A 25,381-nucleotide genomic window follows, 5' to 3' on the forward strand; every position below is an offset into this window, starting at 1 on the left:
GCGACAGACTTTGCAGTCTGTGACAAGTATTCAGAGCGATACCCGCTATACAGTGATGCAACAGAAATGCTGTTATCCCAAGCAGTTTCAGGCTGTAATCCTGTAGTATATGGGGGGGGGGTACATATTTTTTAAAATGTACCTGCTTCTAAAAAAGTGGCCACAGCTATAGCTAGTCATGGGCGGGAAGCAATGAGGAATTAATGTATTGGTTTGTGAACTTGGAAAGGTCCAGAGACAAGACAATGCCATGGTGAAATCCTCTTTCCCTGAAGTAAGAACTAATCCTTGTAGCAGTCATCAAATCTCAGACTTAACAACAGCCCCTGGGAAATTAAATCACCGTGGGGTAGAGATAATTATACTAAGAACCAGCCTGACTTGTGCAGAAGTTCAAGAGGTTTAGAAAACAAGAGGGAAAAGGTATGGAGTGTAGTTGTAGATTTATAATGGACAGTCTTCAGAATTCTTCCCCGGATAATCTTATTTGGGGCTCTAATCTCTCTAATATATTCAGCTTACTTCTGTTATAAAACTTGTGGAAGTCAGGGCACAGTGCAGAAGCAGAGACAAAAATTTTGTCACCTTCCTGCTTCAGAGTAGTTTCACTTGATGCTTCTGAACTCTGTGATTTGGGTCTTTCAGTGGAAGACTGGCTATTGTTTTTGCTTTGACCCTTTGGTCCTGATCTGCTGATTAAAAAGCACTTATGAGATAGGCTGTCCATTTTCTCTAAAGCCAAATACATTATGTCCCATATCCTCAGGAAAGTCCCAGTCTGCCCAGAGTCTAAAAACACTTCTCTGAGCAATGCCAAGAATTCTCACTGACATTCTCCATGCTAGGTATATCCTGTCTGTTGTTCTTGAGAGGCCCTGGGCTCCTGGAACATGTCTCAGCAGGTGTGTCTAGAACAAGGGGGAGGTGAAGGCACCTCTTAGAGGTGGAGCACCCTGGGGAATGGAACACGTGCGGGAAGAAGGAGCTGTATCCCTTGCAGGCTGGGTAACACAGTGCCAAGGAAACCTGTAATTTGTCATAGGAGATAGGTCTCCAGCTAGGGAATTCTTTCGGATTTGTTGGAAGCATTCATCTTAATGAGTCCTAAACAATGACACACAAGGATGGAATATTAAGTGGCAGAATTAAAGTCAGAGCTCCAGTATACCGTTACTGGCTGAATGTCTGACTTGACGGGCTGCCTTTTACCATCTGAATTAGCTCCTGTCATTATGTGAAATTTTAATATCTAGTGATAGTATTTTTTTGCATTGTTGTTCAGTCGTTAAGTCATGTCCAACTTTGTGACCCCATGGACTGCAGCATGCTAGGCTTCCCTGTCTTTCACCATCTCCTGGAGTTTGCTCAAACTCATGTTCATTGAGTCGGTGATGCCATCCAACCATCTCATCCTCTGCTTCCCTGGTGGCTCAGATGGTAAAGAATCTGCTTGCAAAGCAGGAGACCCGGGTTCGATCCCTGGGTTGGGAAGATCTGCTGGAGAAGGGAATGGCTGCCTACTCCAGTATTCTTGCCTGGAGAATTCCATGGACAGAGGAGGCTGGTGGGCTACAGTCCATGAAGTTGCAAAGAGTCAGACACAACTGAGTGACTAACACTTTCACATTTTGGGCATTCAGTCAGTTCAGTTCAGTTCAGTCACTCAGTCGTGTCTGACTCTCCGCGACCCCATGAATCACAGCACGCCAGGCCTCCCTGTCCATCACCAACTCACGGAGTTCACTCAAACTCATGTCCACAGAGTCGGTGATGCCATCCAGCCATCTCATTCTCTGTCGTCCCCGTCTCCTCCCACCCCCAATCCCTCCCAGCATCAGACTCTTTTCCAGTGAGTCAACTCGTCGTACGAGGTGGCCAAAGTACTGGAGTCTCAGCTTTAGCCTCAGTCCTTCCAATGAACACCCAGGATTGATCTCCTTTAGAATGGACTGGTTGGAACTCCTTGCGTCCAAGGGACTCTCAAGAGTCTTCTTTTGGGCATTAGTTTAGACTTATAAAAATACTACATTGAAAATATCATGTATCTTGATTACTAAATTTTTAAAAGATTTATTTACTCATTTATTGGCTCTGGTGGGTCCCAGTTGCTGCAAGTGGGCTTTCTCTATTTACTCAGAGCCGGGGAGGGGGTGGTCTCTAGTTGCGGTGTGCACGTCTCGCTGCAGTGGCTTCTCTTGTTGCGGCTCATGGGCTCAGTAGTGGTGGCACACGGTTGCTCCACAGCACGTGGGGTCTTCCTGCACCAGGGATTGGGCCCATGTCTCTTGCACTGCAAGGCAGACTGCTCACCTCTGAGCCCCGGGAAGCCCCATACTGAACTGTTTCCGGTGCGCCCTCACACGTTGCACCGGATCGGAGTGCCTCCCTTGCCTCCCTCTGATGCTGGCCCTGCTGGTGCCCGTCTCCAAACATACGTGGAAGATGAGCATGAGGGTCAAATAGATTCTCCCTCTGTCTGTGCTAAGGCAAAGTCTTTCAAAACTGTCCAGCCCAGGCTGGTGAGCCCTCTGGTCCTGACAGCAGCCCATCATTTCTTTTCTCATCCTTCATACCCGCTAAGGTTTTACTTTATGCTGGTGAAACCCAAATCTAGACATCCCCGTGTCTCTCCCTAAATCAAGGCTAAGCCGTCCACCTTTTTGTTGGAGATCTCTATTCATGTCCTGTAGGCACTGCCATCCATGGTGCCAGGCACACTCATCATAAGCAAAATGATGAGTTCTCACCACCCCACCGCTCTTCTGTCCTCCCTGTCCAAACTGATGGCTGCCCCATCCACCCAACCAGGAGATAGTCTCACAGTAGTTCTTAACTCCTCTCTCTCTTTATCCTGTGCTTCTTATTAATTAGTAAATCCTCCTTTTTTTTTTTATAGGAGGATAATTGCCTTACAGTGCTGTGTTGGTTTCTGCCATACAACAACAACAACAACATAAATCCTCCTGGTTTTTATCACTTCTGTATTTCCTGAATCTCTTCTCTTCCCTTCATCCCTGGGGTCACCTACCTCTGCAGACTCTTGTTTATTGTCACTTGTCACTTCACGGTCCAGCACTTTGGAACCAAATGAAATTTCTCAAGCTCAGTAGACGGTTTCTTATTCTGTGCCTTTGTTCATGCTGTTCTCTTACCCGGAATGCCCCGCTCCCTTCATTTGGTTACTTCTTCTTTAAGACTGAAGTTAGGCATTATCTCATTCACTGTTTACCCCACAAAAAATGAACTGAACACCTGTTTGGAGACACTATGTCAGGTTCTGGGCAATCACAGATGCTCGGGTGGCTCCTGGGCTGGGGTGTTCTTGTTCCATATGTCCGGATAACAGGAGGGAACACTCGAGGAGAGGGGTTGTCCACCTCCTTCTGGAAGCTTTCCCTGACTCCTCAGGCTGAAGTAAGCACTTTTCTGCGATGCTTCCATCATGCTCTGTATTATGCCACCATGGCAGCAAACCCGTGGATTGACGTTTTCTTCTCCCTGACTGATTTCACTAAGAATGGACGCCTCCTATCTGTCTTTGCAGTGTCAATTCCTAGTCGTGGGAGAAACTCTACATATTTGCTGAACAAGAGACTACTGCAGGAAGAGGGACAAGGAAAGATAAAGATCTGGGGTCAAGGCCTCAGGTCATTTTTGCCTCTATTCCTTCAGTGACACCATTATCAGATGAACTAGCTTGATTTATTAATGCTGCAAGGGTTAATCTTTTTCCTCTTTGCATGAAGGCCAAGATAAGTCAGACCCTGGTCAAGTAAGCTGAGTTCTGAATGGAATTAAATTCCTGGGTCTTGAAAATCTTACCTAGAGGAATGTCTACAGTTTCCAATGGCATGCTTTTGAGATCCCTTTTAAAATAGAAATTGTTCACAGTATAAGTGTGTTTTTGTGCTCAGAGAGGAGATGGTGGGGTAGGAGGGAAAAGGAGAAAGGGAGAGAGAAGAAACCCACATGGTCTATAGGGCACACAGGCTGACATTCTGAACAATAGAGAATAGGGTCTTAACAGAAACGTACTTTGCCGGGTCGGCTCTTTAAAGCCACGTCAATCAATCCTGAACAAACAGGAAGCTTAGAAGCCTGCTCAGGATCAGTCATGTGGAGCACTACATTAAGTGGAACAAGCAAGAGGAACCCAGGTGGTGTTGAATTAACCCTCATAGGTGACTGCGGGCACAATCGCAGTAAATTATGAAATACCTCCGGGCTGTGTGGTTCCAACAGACAAAACAACATTTACCTTATAGTTTCTGCAGGAAGGGTTGAAGGCATTAGTTCCACAGACGAACAAAGTGTCATCGTTTTTCTTCAGCAGAACTTTAATAAAGTTGTGACATTCATCCTGAAAAACAGTTCAAACTTTTGGGTGTCCAGTTCAGGGTAGAAACCCATTCAACCGTGGGCCATGATGTGCTGAGATCAAGGTGAAAATGCAGGGGGCTGGGGAGTTCTCCTGTGAAAAGGCCCGGCTCCTCCTCGTGTTTTTACCCCCAAGATGCCGCTGACAGTAACAACTGCTTTTCAACAGTAAGTAAGAACAGGAGGTGTGTGTTTGTGCCACCAAAGGAAGGCAAGCCAGGACGCAGCAGCATCCCATCACATGCATTTTAATGCCAGAGGCTCCAGAGTCCCTTGATACACGAGGTTCCCAGCTGAAGTGTGTTTTTATGTTGTTCTGTGACGGAAGGCACAGACCCATTATGTCTGCGGCAGCCTTTCTGGGCTCTCCTGCAGACTTTCTGAGGGCTGTGGACCACGAGGTACGCTCCCAACAAGTGTGCTCAGAAGAGTCAGCACAAGCCAGTTTGGGGTCCACAGTCCCTGGTGCCCCCTAAATTGTTCATGATGCAGCCCTAGCAGCTGTCATACTGTTTCATCACATTAAAAGCAAACTGTTTTTTGCAAATTAAAGCCTTCAATAAGTTGATGGAAGAAGCAATTACTGGGGGAAAAGGGACTAGCATGAGCCATTCCACATCACGGTCTGCGGCTGGAGATAACAGTCAAGAGCTTAACCCAAAGTGGCAGCTGCAGAAGAAATGAGAATTGCCTACCTTATGTTTTCCCTTCATTCTGCATGTGTCGACATCAGCCTGTCTAGATTTCCATGTCAGTTTCTGCAGGGATCGAGAAAGAAATCAATTAGAGCCCAGAGGTTGTTGCATTTGATTTTAGAAGTAAGAGTTCCCTGGGGGAGACTAGAAGCTGAACATATATTTATTGAAAGCTTTCCACACCCTTTCTCTGTGATTAATTCACCATAACAACAAAAGATTAGAAATGGAAATGTTCATTTAATTTTGAACCCCTATCTATTCATTAGACTACAAAATGATCTTCTTCTCTTTGAGAAAAAGATGAAGGAGAAAGGAAAGAAGAATAAACAACAGTGTAGAAATTTCACATAAAATATCCACATTAACTTGCTAAATTATGCTCATTTTGATAAAATACATGTCCTTGCCCTTTCCTTTCACTTGATAAATCAGTTTCCATAAAGCAGGCCTTTTCCTTAAAATATGGAAGTCATTTTCTTAAACATAAAGGGGACATTCACTTGAGGTGGACAAAGATTTAATTCAGGTTACACTCCTTCACATAAATTCATGTGCTGAAGGGATCATCTACTTCTGGGGCAGACTTTATTAACTTAAAATACCTCCATGTGGAGTTATAAGAAAGCGTAGATTATATTTTATATCTGTCTAAAATGGATAATGATCAAATTCCTGAACCACAACTGGTAAGTCAAACTTAATATTGCAAGATATGGAAACATAACAGTGAAACACTTGTGGGACAAAAGTTTACGTATGGAAACTGATCTTTTCCTGGACAAACATCCAGTATTTTATCCAAAGAATTTAGGAATTACCTAAAATTCCAATGTGTTTATATGCACGTAATTGATGAATAAAATATGAAGTACATAACCATTTCACATTAAGCCCTGACTCATCCCCAAATTAGAATTTCATAAAACGTTCCCAATTATTCTAAGCCATGTCATCTCAATCAATGCATTTAAAATACATATTCTCTCTAAGAACCATCCTAAGATCCTTCATTTCTGAAAGAAGGTTTTAAAACTACTTACTTTGCTACAATAAATTTCTTCTGTGTGTGAGGTGTCTATGTCAACAGTATAAATATGGTCCCTATAAACAAAGAAGAATTAAGACAATGTTAAACGCAAGAGTCAAGGCAGTGTGTTTTCTCCTGAATGAGTCCGTGTCTCATTTAAGGCAGATAAATCCACATCCATGTTATTAAAAATAAGATCCGAGGGCAAGAAGGGGAGGGTTCAGCTTCTAAGAGATGCTTCAGGATCACATTCAGCACCTTCAGAGAAATCATGGCATCTTGCCACCTTTTATGAAAACTTTCCAGTAGTCTCTCGCATCCTGTAACAATAACATCTGTATGTAAGTACGTATGTAGTTTAGGTGGGAGATGTCTGAAAGTTAAACAGGCTTCCAAACTAGCTCACAGATGGGTTCGCACGCCCTTTCACTTGGTATTCAACATGCTAGAGTTGTTCATCAAGAGAGCTAACAAAAAGCTAATGTCTATCTCCATCACTTTTTCGGAAACATATTTTCAGCTTTAGCTTTGATGATTTGATTGACAAGACGGAAGACGATAAAGGTGAAATTATTTCCAGAAGCCACTCTTTTTCACACAGTGATGGTCAATTAAGGTTAAGATGTACTTGAGCTAAAGTTTACATTTCTTGCTTCTGCTCACCTTCCTGTTTTGCTGAGAACTTGGTTGTCTTTATGATTTGCTGCCAATCTCCCCTTGGAAGGGGGAGAAACAGAATGAGTAGCTCAGGTGTGGGGCTATATTTAAACATCCCCTTCTGTGTGAGCTGAGTACAAGGGCGTTTTTGTCTGGAATTCAGAAGAAAAGGAAAGAAAAGCGCTACATTCAACTGACGAGATGGGGGCTAGTGGGGGAAAGCAAACCAGCTCGTTTTCCCTTGAAATAACATTGACTTTTTCTAAAATGCAGGAAGTCCTGGGGCTGGAAAATTAGCCACAGCTTTAAAGCAAGACCTCAAGGCTCCCATGCAGACTTTCGGGGCGCCTCATTACTTAAAAGAAAGGGAAAGGGGAGAGGGAAGAAAGAAAAAAGAAAGGAATTATCTGCTGTCAGGATTCACTTCCATTTCCGCCCCCCAGTTCTTTGGAAATCTGTTTGCTACTACTTTTAGGAAAAGAGCAACAGAGAAAAACAGAAATAAAAACAGGCTTTCTCCTATGAAAACAAAAGGAGGGGGTAAGGCAGTTGGCCTATAAAATTCCCTTGCCCTTGTGAGTGTGTGTGAGTGTGTGTGTGTGTAAAAGTAGTGAGGGAGAGAGAGAGAGAGGAGCCTGTTTTGTAAATTGCTGAATTGAAAAGTTCTTCAGACTCCAGTAGGGTGCCAGAACTGCTCTGCCCTTTAATTCTGAGGCAGTTTTATGGCATTCCTTTATTGCTTGTTTGACTTTATTGGCGGTGCTGTGGGTCAGGTTCATTATTGGAGTGGAATTGCCTATTACTTTGGTATCAGCTTTGAGATGACTCGAGATTTTTTCTGGCCTTGCCTCTCCTCAAAACTTTAAGTAGGAGCTGAAAGTATGAACTGTAAATTAACAACTGATTAATATGCACTGGCAATTCCTCAGAAAGCTCTTGATTGCCACTCCCCCTACCCCTTTGGCACGGCCTGTTTATGTTAATTAGCAGTTCAGAGATTAAACAACAAAAAAAGAATTTACAAAATGGATAATAATAAAGCAGAACTGAAAAGGGGCGTTGCTCATCAAGCTTCACTTAGTCCTTGGGTTCTGGTTGGGGACATGGCTTCTGATAGCTGACACCCATTGTCTATAAGAACTGGGGAGTCTTTTAAAAATCAAAATTCTATGAATGAAATCTCCTTTGGACAGTGGCAGTATTTTTTAGTCTCCAAGAGATCACATTGCCCAGCACACAGAACGATGCTTTGTGCTAAACCACAGATCAAGGGTCAGGGGTTCTTCCCCAGCACTGTGGGGGCATCCCAGGTTCGTAGGCTGCTCTTACTGAATTCAGGTACTTGAATACAAACTGACTTAATCCTAGGACTTCCTCTTCCCCTCTCCAGTGAGCACTACTGAACTATGTTGGCATGACTTGTGTCTGGGGAAGGATTTCACTTTAAATCATGTTAGTGGCTGCCTGGGAATGTGGATCACTTGGGGCTCTGTTGGGAAATGTGAAATTAAAGAGAAAGGAGAGACCCTAAATATGCAAACCACAGAAATCATTTAGGAATTTTTCCAGGGGTGCATACTCCAGGGAAATGACTGCACAAAGTGAAAATCAACATATCAAATCTGTTAACAGATTTGACCTTTAACCAAAGATGAGTCTGTCTTAGTGTTACAAAAGTGAATGTGTTTCTCCTTTTTTCCCTTCTTTCCTTTCTCCTTTTCTTGGGGTCAGGAGTTAGGATGAAACAGTCTTGGTTTTAACAAGGTGTAATATTGATCACTTTGAAGTCTGCACAGCACCTAACTCCTGTGCCCCCTGGACTGTTTCACAGCCAAGTTCAAGTCATCCGGTATTGGTTATGTTTCTTTTCCCCCTAAAGCCTGGGTTGCAAAGTGAACAATTCATAGAAGATTCTTGAGTCAGCCTATTTCTCACAGATACAATGTTTTATCATTTTTGACCAGCCTTTAGCTAACTGGGTACAAATGTAATCTTCCATCCCTGTTACATTTAAGAAACTGAAAATGGTATTTAAGAGGTAGCTAATACTCTCCCAGAGAGGTGGTTACTGGGGACTCATTGGAATGTTTTTAATGAATACCCACAGTGGCTACTGTTCTTGGGGAACAGCTATTAGAAGGTTATTAAAATCCTGGGTGTTCATTGGAAGGACTGATGCTAAAGCTGAAACTCCAATACTTTGGCCACCTCATGCGACCAGTTGACTCACTGGAAAAGACTCTGATGCTGGGAGGGATTGGGGGCGGGAGGAGAAGGGGACAACAGAGAATGAGATGGCTGGATGGCATCACCGACTCGATGGACATGAGTTTGAGTGAACTCCGGGAGTTGGTGATGGACAGGGAGGCCTGGCGTGCTGTGATTCATGGGGTCGCAAAGAGTCGGACGCGACTGAGCGACTGAACTGAACTGAAGCAGGACAAGCAGGCCTTCAATGGCCCAGTAGGCTGCAGAGCACAGAGAGTAGTGGCCTAGACTCTAGAGAAAGGCTGCTGCTGCTGCTGAGTCACTTCAGTCGTGTCCGACTCTGTGTGACCCCATAGACAGCAGCCCACCAGGCTCCCCGTCCCTGGGATTCTCCAGGCAAGAACACTGGAGTGGGTTGCCGTTTCCTTCTCCAATGTGTGAAAGTGAAAAGTGAAAGTGAAGTCACTCGGTCATGTCTGACTCGTAGTGACCCCATGGACTGCAGCCTACCAGGCTCCTCCGTCCATGGGATTTTCTAGGCAAGAGTACTGGAGTGGCTTGCCATTGCCTTCTCTGAGAGAAAGGCTGCTCCAGTTCAAATCCTGCCCGGGTCATTCTGACCCAGTCATCCCACCTTTGTATACCTTGGTTCCCTCCTGGTATACATGGGGATGATAATAGCTCTAACTCAAAGGGTTGTTTTGTTTTGTTTTTTTTGCCCCAGGATTGAATGAATTAACATTTATAAAGAACTTACAACTATATTTGCAATTTATATAGCACATACAACAAGTATGTACTAAGTGTTTGTGAAGTAGAATTTTTAGAAAGTGCTCCCTGTGACCAAAATGTAGGGTACTCATAGGATATTTTAATCTAGCCAGTGTTGTTGTTTTTTTTTTACTTTACATTGTATAGCTTGTATTTTCAGAACATCTAAGTGCTTTGAAGGAATCCAGCACTATTGTTATTTACTTTACTTGTGCTCACAGCCAGACAGGTACTATAAACATAATCTCTATTTCTCCTTTCCAGTGTAAAACAATTCATCAGTCTAGACCCAGGTTATACCCCAGTGGACTCCACAAGATAGTGCTCCTTGTTGCCATTTGTTTAGAAATATTTTGAATAAGCCACAACCTCTGTCCCCAATGGGGGATCATGTATTTTTAGAATCCCAAGGGACACCATTAAGACAATATGCTCTAGTCTCTTATTTGACAGAGGACACTGAACAGCCAGAGAAGTTGTGGTCCAGGTAAGTTAAGAGTAGAGTTGAAACAAAACCTAAATCCATATGATACCTGTCTGGGGAGTATTCTTACCAGGCCATTCATCCTTAAGACATGGTCTGCTTGAATAACATTTCCCCAGTGGATGAGTATTTTCTGCACTGGATCCCTATCAAAAACTTCTACTGGGTGGCTGCTGCCATTCTGCTAAAGTAATAATATATACTATATATTATTGGCAAAAATACAGGTTTAACACACACCTACCCACAGATACATTCAACTTAATTTGATACATGTTGACACATTCAACTTAATTTAGCAAGTATCAAGGAGAGAACACTTTACCCTATGCTTGAGTGAATATCTGTGTATACTGTATGTGTGTATACACATTTATATGTAATACACACTGTTCAAGATAAACAGTGGATTATTTGAGTTTAAACTCCAAAATATGCAATTATTTCTATCCAAATCCACATCATCAAGTTAAAAGGACCCAGAAAATCTTGAAAGAATGGTTGCTTGACAAATGAAAGTAGCCTTTAAATGAAGTAACACTCCCTTTGGGAATGTCAGGGTCTTGACTATGAGGCAGAGTGTGCGCATTTAGGTATTAGGACCGCTGGATGCTCCAAAGGCCAACACGGGGAACAGGGGGCTCACCTGGCAGCAATGTAGAGGGTTCTGTTCATGATCACAATCATCTGGATGTCCAGCCTGTGCCTCTGCGTGGTGTTCCGTCCTGGCTTGTGGCCCACAAACACCGGATACTGTTTTGTATCTGTGAAAAAAGGACATGGGCAAGAGAGGGAAGAGGAAATCAAGCCAAGAATTGACAGGGCCGGGGCGGGGGGCAGGGGGTGGCCACAGAACAAAACTAGACTGAAGTCCAACCATGCCACCATTTTCCATTTCCACCCAGGTCTGTTATTTTAGGAAATGTTGTGATAGAAAAGCGCTCTTTAAGGATAATCGAGTTACAGTTTCATTTCCTGATGCTAATAAGCCTGGGCTTAGATTTCTGAGTGTCACTCTTTCTGACTTGTCCCTCTTTCTGGGGGGGTTAAACTTGCCAGTGAACCCTTTACATGAAGGTGCTCTTTTCTTTCCCAGTTTTCTTTTCATCTTCTTTAGAGTGCTAAGCCCGAGGGGCAGTCTGCCAAAGATCTTGTCTCCGGACAAAACTATTTCAAAGCAGCCTTCCCATCAATCACCACAAAGGCAATGTGGTCTGGAGGCAAGAGCCCTCGTCCAGGAGCCAGAAGGAAAATACAGTCTCCACAGGCGTCCAGCTGGAATAATCTACTATTGAAGGCAGCTCCGCTAGGTCGGCTGGCATTCTAGGAACTGTGGGAAGTTCACTCTCAAGTTAAGCAATTGGCTAATCTCACAGAAATGGGGGCTTTGACAGGACAGGGTCAAACTGAGTGTAGCCAGTCGGGTGATCTGGAATTTTCCCTGACCTGGAGAGTCAGCGAGCATATTTCTCCTTTTCTGCAGTTCTCCTCAGAGGAGAATAGGCAATTTGTAATAATACCTGACCTTTGGAAATACCTACATCTCAAAAATCTCTCGGCCTTTAAACCTAGGATCTCCAAAGCACTGGCAGTCCTTCAGAGAAACTAAGGGGGGACAAAGATGAGTCACATTTAAAAGGCAGCTGTTTTGGGGGGTGAGAGGAATATAAATAATGACTCAAAATCCATTCATAGATTAATGCTCCGACCCACACACCTTAAACCCCTGTAGCCTCTGAGTCTGACTCACTCTTAGAGCATCAGTATATCTTACTCTCAACCATGCTTGGTATGGGATTATCTTGTACTTTCCCTTCCACTGCTCTGAAATTTTATCCATCCATTCATCAAGGAAGTCGCTAAAACAATTAATTCCTGTCTCTGTCCTGTCAAAGATTTGAGTGTCCACTGAAGTATGGTTTTCAGCAGCATATTTGGGGTCTCTTTCTTATTTATTTATTAATTTTTTCCCTGGGGTCTCTTCTGCATAGGGGCACCGAAGATAGAATACTTATTTCAAGTGGAGATAAACACTTATTAAGGTTTAGTACCTTGAGTTAGGTGGAGGAAGGAAATGGCAAGCCACTCCGGTGTTCTTGCCTGGAGAATCGCCATGGACAGAGGAGCGTGGTGGGCTACAGTCCATGGGGTCACAAAAGAGTTGGACATGATTGAGGTGACTTGGTACGCACGCACGCCACTTCAAGAATGATGATTTCAAACAGTTTGGTCCTTAGTCATACCCTAACTTTTGTTCTTAATTAGAGCCGTAAAGCCTTGCCACCTCACCTTCATGTAAAATTACTTCTTTTTACAACCTAGACCGTCCAGCAGAAAGCTGGGTAGACGGCGTTAGTATCCTAATATTACTGTCAAATACCTTTTTACTGGTTCATTCAATGTTTGAGGATAACTACTGTGAAGATAGATATTTGGGTAAAATGTGTTCCCCTTTACCGTGATAAAATATTTCATCTTTTGGAGAAAAGGAAAAAAAGTAGCTAATTGTCTGTTTCATTCCACACGCAGGCAGAATTATCCTCTTTTGAGGCGTCAACTGACCTTTACATCATGGTGCTTTCTACCCTTGATATTGAAGCAGAGATCAAAAGAAAGTTATGAACAGTTAAAATAGGTCCACTGTGAATTCAGAATCACTTTAAGTCTTGCAGTGATATACTTCTGAGTCTAAACAAAAGTTAATTTTTGTCTCAGACTTCTTTTCTGTTGTAACAATGCCTCTGCATTAGTTACCCTATGAAAATGTGCAGTCCTGGCAACATCCAGAAGACCGTGATGTTCTCCCAAAGCTGGTTTCAAGGCGTGATCATAGCCTCCTTGTAGTAACTGACACTTTACTGGAGGTACTGAGGGATGTTTCAAATCCTCACACAACTGTGTCCCCATAGCCTTGTTTATTGGAGTCATATTAACAGTCATCCCACCAGTTTGACTAGACTTGAATTAGCCACCTTCCCAGGTGGTGCTCCCTGGGTGGGGAAGATCCCCTGGAGGAGGGCATGGCAAGCCACTCCAGTATTCTTGCCTGAAGAATCCCATGGACGGAGGAGCCTGGCGGGCTACAGTCCATGGGGTCGCAAAGAGTTGGACACGACTGAAGCAACTTGGCATGCCCACATGCATGCCATCCACACAAGTTTAAGTGACTAACAAGTCTCCTTTTCTATGAAATGTTTAATGTGTGTGTTTTGCCGGTTGACGCAGGCACAAGTGCCCACAGCGGGAGAGAGTGAGCGAGAGGTGGATACTTACAGTTGCCATGCGAGATACTGATTGGCTCAGAATCTTCTGGGAAAGCAGCCCCAGCACAGTGTAGCAGTGTGAAATATAGCAGCAAGGCTTCTGACCTCATAGTAGTTCAGCGGGGAGACTTGACTTCTCTACTTCACCCTGCCAAAGAGCAAAGAAGGGATTTTTATTCTTTTTTTTTGCAAGTCAGTTTTATTCCACCCCATAAAATCAAATGGCCTTGAAGATAAATTTTAGAGAAAGGGGCCTCTGTGTTCTATCTTTCTCATTGTGGATACAAGTGTGACAGTATTTTGCAGAAGGAACCTGTGTCTTATCACCCATTGCACCCTCCTCCCTCATGCATAGGAGCCCTTTTGCAAAATTTCTCCCAAATCAGTGACTCAGAGTCTTGGTTCTTTTGCCCTGAGCCATTGTGAGGTCATTATGTGTTGACTATTTCACAATCACGAAATGATGTTCTGAAAAAATGTGCATAATTGAGAATGCTTTTTTCCCCCTTTTAAGGTAAATAGTTTTTATTTTTTTCCTTCTCAGTAGGTTTAGAGCAGCATGTCATCCCCAGACATGTTTTGTGTGGCCAGCCTGGGATCTTTCAGAATTTTGAAATAGTTCCCCAATATTGAAAAATTAGAAGGTTTCTACCCTTCTTTAGAAAAATCAGAATATCTGACATACTGACCTAAATGACAGTTTCCTTCAAGCATTATGCTCTCAGCCACAAAAACCACCACCCCACCTGACCCCCGTCACCTGTACTGGCCCAGTTCAATGATTTCCATTACCCCCTTGACTCCTTGACCCCTAGTTGAGATTTTCACTCCTGGTTATGTAATTCTACAGTAATTCCATAGTGACCTTAGACATAAATAAAATCACACAACCTATGTTTAAAAAGAAAGAAATGGATCCTTTCAGACTCTGTGGAGAATGTTACAGGCAGCATCTGAAACCACATCTTGAATAGTATTGTTGACTTTGAAAAAACCCTATTTTTATATATTTTAGTGTCAGATACTGCCATGTGGTGAAATGGTAGTGAATAAAAATGCCAGATATACTGTTCTACCCATCTGCATTTTCTTAAAGATGCTCTTTATGTGTAGAAAAAAAATCTCGTAAATCATTAGAAGTAGAAACACTCCCATGTGGGGCTGCTGGATACAGTGAAAGGAAAGCCGTAAGACAGAACATATTGCATAATTCTCAGGCATATTTCAAATAACTGTTGATCTATCAGGGAAATTAATGTAAAATGGGGATATCTTTTTATCTTCGTAAAGTCTTTGAAGTAGCCTGCCAAAGATTGTCTTTTTTGAACAAAGTTATTTCACAGTCGTTCATCAATCATTTAAGATTTGGGTGTAATAAAGTCAAACTTAGCAACTTACATGTCTTTGAAAGTTAATTTGGCAAGCAAACTGCTAACTGACATTTTTTGGAACACACTTAATATTAGATACCTGTGTGTCTCTTCTCCGTGCCAAAAAAAGCATTAACAAACCCCAAGTGTTGCATCGCAACTGATAATTTCACACACACAGCTGGGTTTTAATCATTTGTTCAATCGAAAAGTGCACATTAATTAATTTGCCTTACCTTGAAAATCAAAGAGGGAGAGAGGTTGAGAGAAAAGCCTAAGCCACTCCATATCTCCATTTCTGATGTGTAGGTTAAAATTAAACTTTAAATAATTACTTGTTCACAGGGCAGTCCGTTACCCAGAGATGCAAATGTGTATTTACAGACAGGTGAAAAGTATTGCTCTAGCCATTCATTCATTTGCCAGTTCTTCCTCTTCTGGAGACTCTAAACCCAAAGGGAAGCTCTGAGATGCCCTGATTTGGCTTGTCAGGGCTTCTCTTCAGTTTAACATTAAGGAGGAGAAGTCAATCACAGGAGTAAGTAAGACATAAAGCAGACCCCAATCAGAAAGTTTTCGGGTAAGAGGAAGTGGCAGCCTTTACCAAGGGCTCAAGAGCAATATCTTAGTATTGTACAGAAGCCTTCACCTCTGAGAGTTTGCAGCACGCCGCGGAAGAATAATGGAGACTCAACAACCAATTCTCATTCCTTTAGAAATCTTTGAGAATATCTGGATCCTTTTAAAGATTAACTTTTCTTGACATGACAAAGGAGTCTGTATCCTCCCACGATTACATCCATCTTTCTACAGATGTCCTCCAGCTAATGAGACGAAGTCCCACTATTTTAATCTATCTCCCAGTTTTAATTTTTTCCATCTTAACGATTGCATGGATTGATGCAACACTCTCAAACCCAGATGCTGGCAGGAAGAGCAACGCATGAAGAGGAAATCTCTTATGCAATCCAGTGGCTTTTTTTTCCCAATCCTTACGCCTTGCCCCGATCATGGTTGAGATGGGTTATTTAAATATCTCCAGGTTTACAGGAGGGCTCTATGCCAGGAAAAATATCTGTTTTATGTGTCTTCCTCTCATCATATCATCAGGTTTTTAACATGTACATCATATGGGTGAAAGTGTTCTGGCAGTCCTGGTTAATCTTGGCCAGTCCACGTGAATGCTTTATAATTTTCGTCAGCTAAGGTTTTGATGTATCATTCCCTTCGTACACAACTTTGGGCTCTAACCCTTGTAAATAAGTAGACAATATATTTTCCTGTTGAAACAGTGACTTTGTGGAGAGATCCCAATTCAATCACGTTGTCAGTTTCTATCTTGCTGAACACGGGCTGAGTCTCCCTGCTAAGACCACAGCACACAGACTTGTACTAGCCCAGGGGAATGAAAACAAATAAGAACTTTCCACTGCTTTTCAACATCTTGAGCTAGCTGGGGTTGTTTAAGTGATCTGGAAACTCTGTAACGTGTAGCATGGTGCTTCCCAGGTGGCACAGTGGTAGAGAATCCACCTGCCAAGCAGGAGACATGGGTTTGATCCCTGAATCAGGAAGATCCCCTGGAGAAGGAAATGGCAACCCACTCCAGTATTCCTTCCTGGGAAATCCCATGGACAGAGGAGCCTGGTGGGCTACAGTCCATGGGGTTGCAAAGAGTCAGACACCACTGAGCAACTAAACAGCAACAACATATAGCATATTTATAGGCATCTGTAGACTCTTGTCAATGTCCCTCTTTGCGACTGTGCTTGTATAGGCTGAAAATGACTTAGACTTAATCAGCTACCCAGAAAATTAGATCCTGGGAAGACTATCTATATGAGGATTCTAAACAAAAACATTTACTTCAAAAATAAGCTTAGCTGGAGAGGGTGTGGAGAGAAGGGAACCCTCTTACACTGTTGGTGGGAATGCAAACTAGTACAGCCACTATGGAGAACAGTGTGGAGATTCCTCAAAAAACTGGAAATAGAACTGCCATATGATCCAGCAATCGCACTCCTGGGCATACACACCGAGGAAACCAGAATTGAAAGAGACACATGTACTCCAATGTTCATCGCAGCACTGTTTATAATAGCCAGGACATGGAAGCAACCTTAGATGTCCATCTGCAGACGAATGGATAAGAAAGCTTTGGTACATATACATAATGGAGTATTACTCAGCCATTAAAAAGAATGCATTTGAACCAGTTCTAATGAGGTGGATGAAACTAGAGCTTATTATACAGAGTGAAGTAAGCCAGAAAGAAAAACACCAATACAATATACTAATGCATATATGGAATTTAGAAAGATGCAAATGATAACCCTGTATACGAGACAGCAGAAGAGACACAGATGTATAGAACAGTCTTTGGGACTCTGTGGGAGAGGGTGAGGGTGGGATGATTTGGGAGAATGGCATTGAAACATGTATATTATCATATGTGAAACGAATCACCAGTTCAGGGTTGATGCATGTTACAGGATGCTCGGGGCTGGTATGCGGGGATGACCCAGAGGGAGGATAAGGGGAGGAGGGAGGTGGGAGGGGGGTTCGAGAGGGAGAACTCATGTACACCCGGGGTGGATTCATATTAATGTATGGCAAAACCAACCAATATAATATTGTAAAATAATTAGCCTCCAATAAAAATTAAAAAAAAGCTTATTACACCTGAATTTTACATCTACATCATCTCAGCCTTCCCTTATTCTTAGCCCGAAGAGAAATGACCCCTGTAAAATAGACCATCCCTAAAACATGATATTCCAACACTTTTCTAACCCACAAAATTCACTGGAAAGACGAAGTTAATGGATAAAAAAGATGTTCCTAAGACAATGGTGGGAATGTTTCCACTGGGGGAGGGCTGGCCCCTCTCCTGTGGACAGCAGCCACGCAGCTCCAGAGTGCTAGCCTGGTGCAGTGTTGGCCCACAAATCCAGTTCTCTGATTTTTTCTTTTAAGAAGCCAGAAATCTAGAGTTGTATGTTAAATCTCCTATTTTTTTGTTTCTAAATGTTGGCAACTAATTTAGTGTTTTTCTTCTCTGTGAGTCAGTTTGTCCAAGTCCTACAAGTTTGTGAGCCCAAGCAGAATTTTCTGGGGCAGGATTTGGGGAGTAGTGGGTAGAGGATTGGAACTAGTATTGGGCAAAGTGTGAGCAATTCTCTGGCTGGGTGGGCTTGTCATGGCTTCCCAGTTATGTGGTGCTTCTGAAATTAACCGGATTAATAAGAAGGAAGATGTGACCACTTGTGACCTCATTCTTTGACTTCATAACCATTTCTGGTTCTTGTGACATCCCCTTTACTTCATGCTTTTACTGACACAATGACTTCTGTATGACAAGGGTCGGGGGAGGCTAAATAGAAACCCCAGTTATTGTTGATAGATGCAAGTCAATGGGTATTGCTGTTTTTAAAGACCCAAGTGGGCCGTTCCACGTACCATCTATGTGTTCAGCTGTAGCACTGTACTTGGACTTGGCTGTATGGATACAGCTTGCATCTGATTTGTTATAACCATTCTTCCAGAATGTTGGTACCCAGTGAACATTTTAATAGTAAGTGGTAATATGAGAAAATAATTTACCTGGAAACTTGCAAATACAAAATTCTCTTGATAACTCTTAAATGTAGCCTAGAAATAAAGAGGAAATGATGGTAGTAGCCCTTTTTTTTTTATCCTGTGAGGAAAAGCATTTGCTAACGTTTCTTTTTAAAAACACATTTTCTACTAATGTCATAGGAAGTTTAAAAGGTAATCATTAATCCATGCCATCATTAATAGATGGAAGTTGTGACTCTGGGTAAGTCTCATAGCCGTGCTGACGCCTACCTTCCTCACCTATACAAAGAAGGGATATAAAATATAATGGCCTATCAAAACTGCTCTGAGCTCTGAGACCAGAGCAATTACATTCTAGGTGATTCTGCCAGTACGTGACAGTGATTTGGGAGGACAGTACATGGAGTGACCCTGAACTGGGATGCTGCAAGGCCACGGACACCTTCTGGAGGTGTGGGGCTGGAATGGGAGGAGTAGGGGTCCAGGCAGAGTGGGCACTGGGGCTCCAGACAGCGGAGATGCAGTTGGGCTCTGGGACTGATTGTGTTAGCCCCCCTCTGAGATGACCACAGAGGTGGGAACAGAACAAACTCCATGCACCTAGCAGATGCTCTTTCCAAAGAGAATAGGGCGGGGTTTTTTCTGTATTCTTTCCTGAAAGTGAAAATCACTCCGTCATGTTCGATTCTTTGAGACCCCATGGACTACATAGTCCATGGAATTCTCCAGGCCAGAATACTGGGGTGGGTAGCCTTTCCCTTCTGCAGGGGATCTTTCCGACCCAGGAATTGCACTGGGGTCTCCTGCATTGCAGGCGGATTCTTTACCAGCTGAGTTACCGGGGAAGCCAGTACCCTTTCCTGATTGCCCCTAAATTGCATATGGTTTGGAAACTCAAGGGGTCATATTGTGTCACTGGTTCTGTATGTGGCAAATGGGAGGAATGGAACAGGCTCTCTTCAACTTTGCTCACTGAGGACTGCAGTAGACAACACACCAACTGTGGGAAGCTCCTCAGGCTGGGGCAAAAGAACTGTGACGCTGCCTACTGTCAACATCAGGACAGAGTTCAAGGCCCGTAGCTGGTTCTGACCTGGTTGAGAAGATCGCTCTTGTTACTATTGAGTCACACTTGGAGTTTAGTCAGGTTTTTCTCTAAGGATGACATTTTCATTTTTATTGCCCAGCTTTCTGACCTCTTCATCTTTGTCTTTACAACATGACTATCTTGAAAAAATCTGAAGTGAAACTGGTGTAAAAGCTTTTCCTTGAAATGATGGTTAATAATATAGGGAGGCAGTGGGAGCAGAGGGCAGGAACACAGGACTTGAATGCCTTTGCTCCACTCATGAGTTGGGACCTCTGGAGAGATGCTGCAGATCTCTGAGCTTTCGATTTCTCATCACGAAAGTGGCTAAAATCGCTTCTCAAGACTGTGAGATAATGAGCGTAAAAAAATGGTAGCCCTCCACAAACATCTGCTCATTCTTCAGTTGAGATACTAAAAATTGCCTTGTAATAGCTTTTCTTGGGATTCTTTGAATTCCCAGATTAACAGCTGGAGTTCTATGTCTTCAGTGGGAGAAGCAGTTCTCTCCTCCTTCTCCTTTCCTCCATCCCTCCCATCCTCCTTCCAGCCCCTAAGCTTCCTCTCTGGAGGGAGAGTCTGTCTCACATGGCACAGCTCATGCTGTGTGATTTCAAAAATGTGAATCACAGCACTCTCACAGGTGCAAAGGAAAACATTGGTGTGGCCACTGGTGAAAGAGTGGGGTTGAAGTGGAAGTTTATTGAGCTCCTTCTATGTGTGAGACACATGTATGTTGTTTTATTTAAATATCACAGCAATCCAGAGAGACAGGCCATATCCTCTCCATCATGCAGACAAGGAAACTGAGGCTCACAAAAGATACGTAACAGGTCCAGTCAATACTTACAGCGCATCAGTAAAAGGGGAAGCCCAGGAAACCCAGCCAGGGCTCACGCATGGTCACTCAGTCATGTCCGACTCTGTGATCCCATGGACTGTAGCCCGCCAGGCTTCTCTGTCTGTGGGACTTTCCAGGCAAGAATACTGGAGCGGGGTGCCATTTCCTCCTCCAGGGGATCTTCCCCACCCAGGGATCAAACCTGTGTCTCTTGCATCTTCTGCACTGGCAGGTGAATTCTTTACCATTAGCACCACCTGGGTTGAGCCAGGGTTATGTGATGCCAAAGTGGATGTCCTTCCTAGCTTGTCAAAGGAAGGGGAACAGAAGGAAGGCTGGAAAGAGAGGCTGGCATAAATGGAAACGGCACTTAATGATCATAGTTGGATATAGGTTGATACATCTGTGCTCAGGTGGACAGAGTGGCTGAAAGTCCCTAATGGCTTCAGTAAAAAAAAAACACAAAAAACAACTATAAAAGGAGTACACAGTCGCTTGCAAGCATGTAGGCATGCAAAGGCTCATTTTACTTTACGGCCGGGTGATTGCAGGCTGAAGGTGGTAGAAAGATTCAGATGCTTCTCGACCACAGTTTTAAGAGGTATACATGAGCTCGTGACACCTCTGTGTTAAGTAGAACCACTTGCCTTGCTGGCAGCCCTCTCAAGAGTGATGTTTTAAAATAAATACATCATGGAGAACATTGTCTGTGATGGAGGGTGGAAACAAAGCTGCCTGTTTCAGGAGCTGAGCGGATAAATAGATTTGGACACCCTTCAAGTCCAAGTAGGGAGCCTCTGCTCAGAGAAAAGGTGGGGAGTGGATGTTAGTGCAGAAAATCCAGTTTGCTGAATGCTGGAGATTGCAGGTTATTCCTATACCGGGGGACAGTTCAAGATTCAAGGAGCGTTTAAACAGCAGGTGTCCTTCCCTGGCCTGGGCCTCCCTGTTCCCAGGGCTGCAGCATGATAGGGATGGCCACGGAAGAGCCCCTCCCACCTGGAGGTAGGAACAACTGGGGCCTGCTGGTCTGGCTGAAATGTCTACTGCACGCGGTCTTCGCAGGTCACGTTGGCCACCTGCTGGGTGATGCTGCCTGAAGACATAAGTTTTATGCACATGAGAAAAACAGCTCTAGCCTTCAAGCAAAGCATCTGATCTTTTTCTCCGCCTCTTCTCAGCCATTAACAGAGACATAAATGCTCCCATGTCAGGGGAAAAGGAAGTGGCACAGACTGAACTTTACACATTTTGGAGAAGGATGATGGCATTCAGTGGAGTACAGTAATAAATATCGACTGTGTTTAATAGGTGTCCTATTTTAGATCTGAAACCACTGTCCCAAAGGAGCAGGAAAACAGCTGTGAATTCAGAAGTCCTTTTAGAAAAAAAATTTTTTTTTTTTTAGAAAAAGGTTGGTTGTAAACCTATGATACTTTGGAGAAGGCAAGTCTGGTCTTTCAGGTGATAAAGTCTTTGTTATGATCATTTTTTTCCTTTCTACCAAGGCTCTCCCCACCCCATCAATGCTTGAGACGAGGCATTTAATGCACTTTTCTTGGCTGTTTCAGATACAGTCTCATGACTCGTTAGGGCTCCGCAGTTACAGGCATGATCTTGGCAATCTACGCAGAAAAGACTGTGGCAAATTCCCTTGATCTCAGAAAGCTGCCACCATCCCAACCATGTTTACCCACATCACAGCCTAGCTTCCTGCCATCTCCGTGCTTCTCGACTTTTGTAATATTGCTGCCCTCAAACATCTGCTCCAGAGATAGGAACAGATACCTGCTTGTTTTGCTGTTGAGGAAACTGAGGCCCTGAGAAGTGAGATCATTTTGGCAAATGTAGTGCAGCTGAGATGGAGAAGGCAATGGCAAGCCACTCCAGTACTCTTGCCTAGAAAATCCCATGGATGGAGGAGCCTGGTAGGCTGCAGTCCTTGGGGTCGCTGGGGGTCGGACACGACTGAGCGACTTCACTTTTCACTTTCACACATTGGAGAAGGAAATGGCAACCCACTCCAGTGTTCTTGCCTGGAGAATCCCAGGGACGGGGGAGCCTGGTGGGCTTCCGTCTATGGGGTCACACAGAGTCGGACACGACTGAAGTGACTTAGCAGCAGCAGCAGCAGCAGTGCAGCTGAGAAGTGGCAATGCTGATCAGCCATTGAGGACTCCGGACGCCAGCCCTGAGCTCTGTCCCTATGTCACGTGGCTTTTGGAAAGGAAGCCAAGGCTCATTCATTCCTCCTTGGCTTTCTGCCTGATGTTCATTACTTCCATCACTTGCTCTCCCTCTTACTGGTTCCCAGCTTTCTGCCAGGAACCAGGCTCTGTGCTGGATGCTGTGTCTCAGCCAGAGATGGAAAAAACTAGATCTCTTCGCCCCCTCAGGACCTTGCTGTCCCAGTAGGTGGGCCTGACAGTTCTAGATCATTGTCCAAAAATAGAACACCTAGACAATCATTTTTCCAAAAGAAATTAAAATTCTGTTGGGGAGAATACTATCTGGAGGGTGCAGGTGTTGCAGGGGAACGTGGGCGGGATGCTCCGCGAGACCTCTGTTTGGAGAAAGCCTTGGCGGGATGCACGACTGTTCACCGTGCATGGTGTGGGTTAGAGGAGAGGCAGGTCGGAGGACATTTCCTGTTGAAGGGTGGCGTCTGGAGAGCAGGGCATTGAAATGGGTGATTCCATGTGGATCAGACTTTCAGATGCTTTCAAATGGGGCCATTTCACTCTCTGCTTAAGGAATTTCAAATATTTGTCTGAAGTAATGAATGGATTTTTTTTTTTATAAACTTCACCCAAAGTTCAGTTTAAAGAACGTAGCTCAGAATGTAGCTCTTCTGTAGCTCAGAAGATGGCATCTGATTATTTTTTCCTTCTAAGAATATGACAGAAGAAGAAAAAGTGGTGTCGGGGGAAACTCTGAGGGAACAGCTGAGAATATTGGTGTTTATTCTTTCAAGGTGCTGAGTATGTGAGTTATTGTCATATTACTCTCCCTGGTTTCCTACTCATTTGTGATTTCATTAAAAATGAAAGAGGGCAAAACTAACGTGCCTAAATTGAAGGCAATTTGGCCAGCCCTTAGAAAGATATTTGCAGAGTAACTTTAAAGGGAACAAACGAAGGATATTACTGACTGGAGTTTGCCATGAACCTTTGTCAAAACGCTGAGCTGATTTAAATCAAAACAGAGCAATGGCTGCCCTTTGTCAAGATGATTCTCCCTTATAATTACTCCTGTGTTTGCTCTCAGTATAATTCAGAAAACAGAATCTCCCAGCCGTAACTCTGAGGCTCAGGTGGCTGAGGGATTGTGATCATTCCCGATTTAGGAGTGGAAGTCCACCGCAGACATGAGATAGAATTAAGAACAACTTGAAAGTTTCTCCTTTTGAGCTCCGAATAACAGTCCCAAATAACAATATCGCTGAGCACAAAAGACTGAAACTGACAGAATCCTATAAATTCTTACTGCTTTTTTGGTAAGACGTTTAAGATCAGGGAGTAAAAATCATTTCCTTAAACTAAACTTTTGAAATAGATTCTCTGATGTTTACTGCATGCCATCTTTCATCGTATTTCTTGTCTCTTTCAATGAGCTCTGATGCTTTCCCAGTACCCTGGAAGCCAAAAGTAGAGTTTATATCTGACTACAAGCTTCTGATTTTAGACCTGCTATAATTTCAGGATCTGTTCCATCACATGGCATGATATTGCTGACCAGTACTTATCAGCAGTAGAAATCTCCATACACAGTGGACTATCCATTTGTCTCTCTGTGTGTAGACACATCCAGAACAGAAATGAGATGGAAGCATTGTCTCTTGAATTTCCATAATTTTCTTATATTCTTTAGGAAATTCATTTTATTTATGAAAAGGAAAAAATAGTCCACTTTATGTCCCATTAAACTAGAGGGAAATTGCAAAGCCATGCATTTAAACCTATTTCAGTTTACTATGGTATCTGGTAGATATCGCTGCACTTTTCAGTAAATATCTTTACTGGCTTTGTTCATGTTCTTTACCCATATGAAGGTGACTCATTAGTCCAGCTTGATTTACTTAGGGCAGGATCAGTTTGGATTGGGGTTGAGACAGCACTATTTACTACTTCAGTTCAGTTCACTATTTACTACTTCAGTTCAGTTCAGTTCAGTCACTCAGTCATGTCCAACTCTTTGCAACCCCATGAATCACAGCACGCCAGGCCTCCCTGTCCATCACCAACTCCTGGAGTTCACTCATGTCCATCGAGTCGGTGATGCCATCCAGCCATCTCATTCTCTGTCGTTCTCTTCTCCTCCCGCCCCCAATCCTTCCCAGCATCAGTCTTTTCCAGTGAGTCCCACTCCCTAAAGTGTTCATTTGTTTTTAATGTGAAATCCCACCTTCAAAATGAAGAACTGTTTCTAAACATCCTGAAAATACACTTCCTTAAGGTCACTGAGAGTCAGGAAATTATGAGTTTGTCTAAATGCCTCTACCACTTAGTGACTTGATTCCTTATATAGGTGACCTAAAGGTCACTGCACAGAACCATCTGAAATCCCGTCCACTGAGATGAAGGCGGTCAGCATCCAGTTTAAGTATTTTGGCAGTGGGATATAGAAAGACAAGCAAATTAGTGTTTGAAATACAGGTATACAATCCTTTATTTGCAATTACAAAACAATAACAATGCCCCCCCCCCCAAATCAAGAGGTTTTTTTTTTTTTTTTTCCTATTCATTTGGTGACAAAACTTGACCTCCAGTGGCATGACACTCTGTCTCTCTTAGGATGAAACACTGAAAGTTGATTACTAGATATTGCCTGCACTGGGAGATATGTCCCAAGTTACCTTTCTGAAATCTGAAAAATTTTTTAATTTCTGATGCACATCTGTTTAAAGGTTTTGATAAAGAGACTATAGAATTATATTCCTCTGTCTTGAAGAGATTTAAAAACATGGAAAAAATGGCAGGGGAGGCGGGGGAGGAGATCTTTTAGAGCAGAATCCACCTG

The 25,381-nt window shown here is 43.3% G+C and overlaps 1 protein-coding gene across 4 annotated transcripts in view; it reads right to left on the reverse strand.

Moving 5' to 3' along the window:
* Positions 1–25,381, reverse strand: part of SEMA6A (semaphorin 6A) — a 133,368-nt gene that overhangs the window by 53,244 nt on the left and 54,743 nt on the right. For all 4 annotated transcript variants that reach the window (XM_088838763.1, XM_055431425.2, XM_055431422.2 and 1 more), the window contains exons 2-6: positions 13,496–13,633; positions 10,869–10,986; positions 6,116–6,176; positions 5,073–5,135; positions 4,259–4,360 (exon numbers count right to left, since the gene is read on the reverse strand). In XM_088838763.1, coding sequence (XP_088694889.1) covers positions 4,259–4,360; positions 5,073–5,135; positions 6,116–6,176; positions 10,869–10,986; positions 13,496–13,595 — 444 coding nt within the window. In that variant the 5' untranslated portion in view covers positions 13,596–13,633. The remainder of the gene's footprint in view (positions 1–4,258; positions 4,361–5,072; positions 5,136–6,115; positions 6,177–10,868; positions 10,987–13,495; positions 13,634–25,381) is intronic.

This window comes from Moschus berezovskii, chromosome 8, assembly GCF_049115385.1.
Source record: "Moschus berezovskii isolate FMDL1 chromosome 8, NW_MosBer_1.0, whole genome shotgun sequence".
NCBI lineage: Eukaryota > Metazoa > Chordata > Mammalia > Artiodactyla > Moschidae > Moschus > Moschus berezovskii.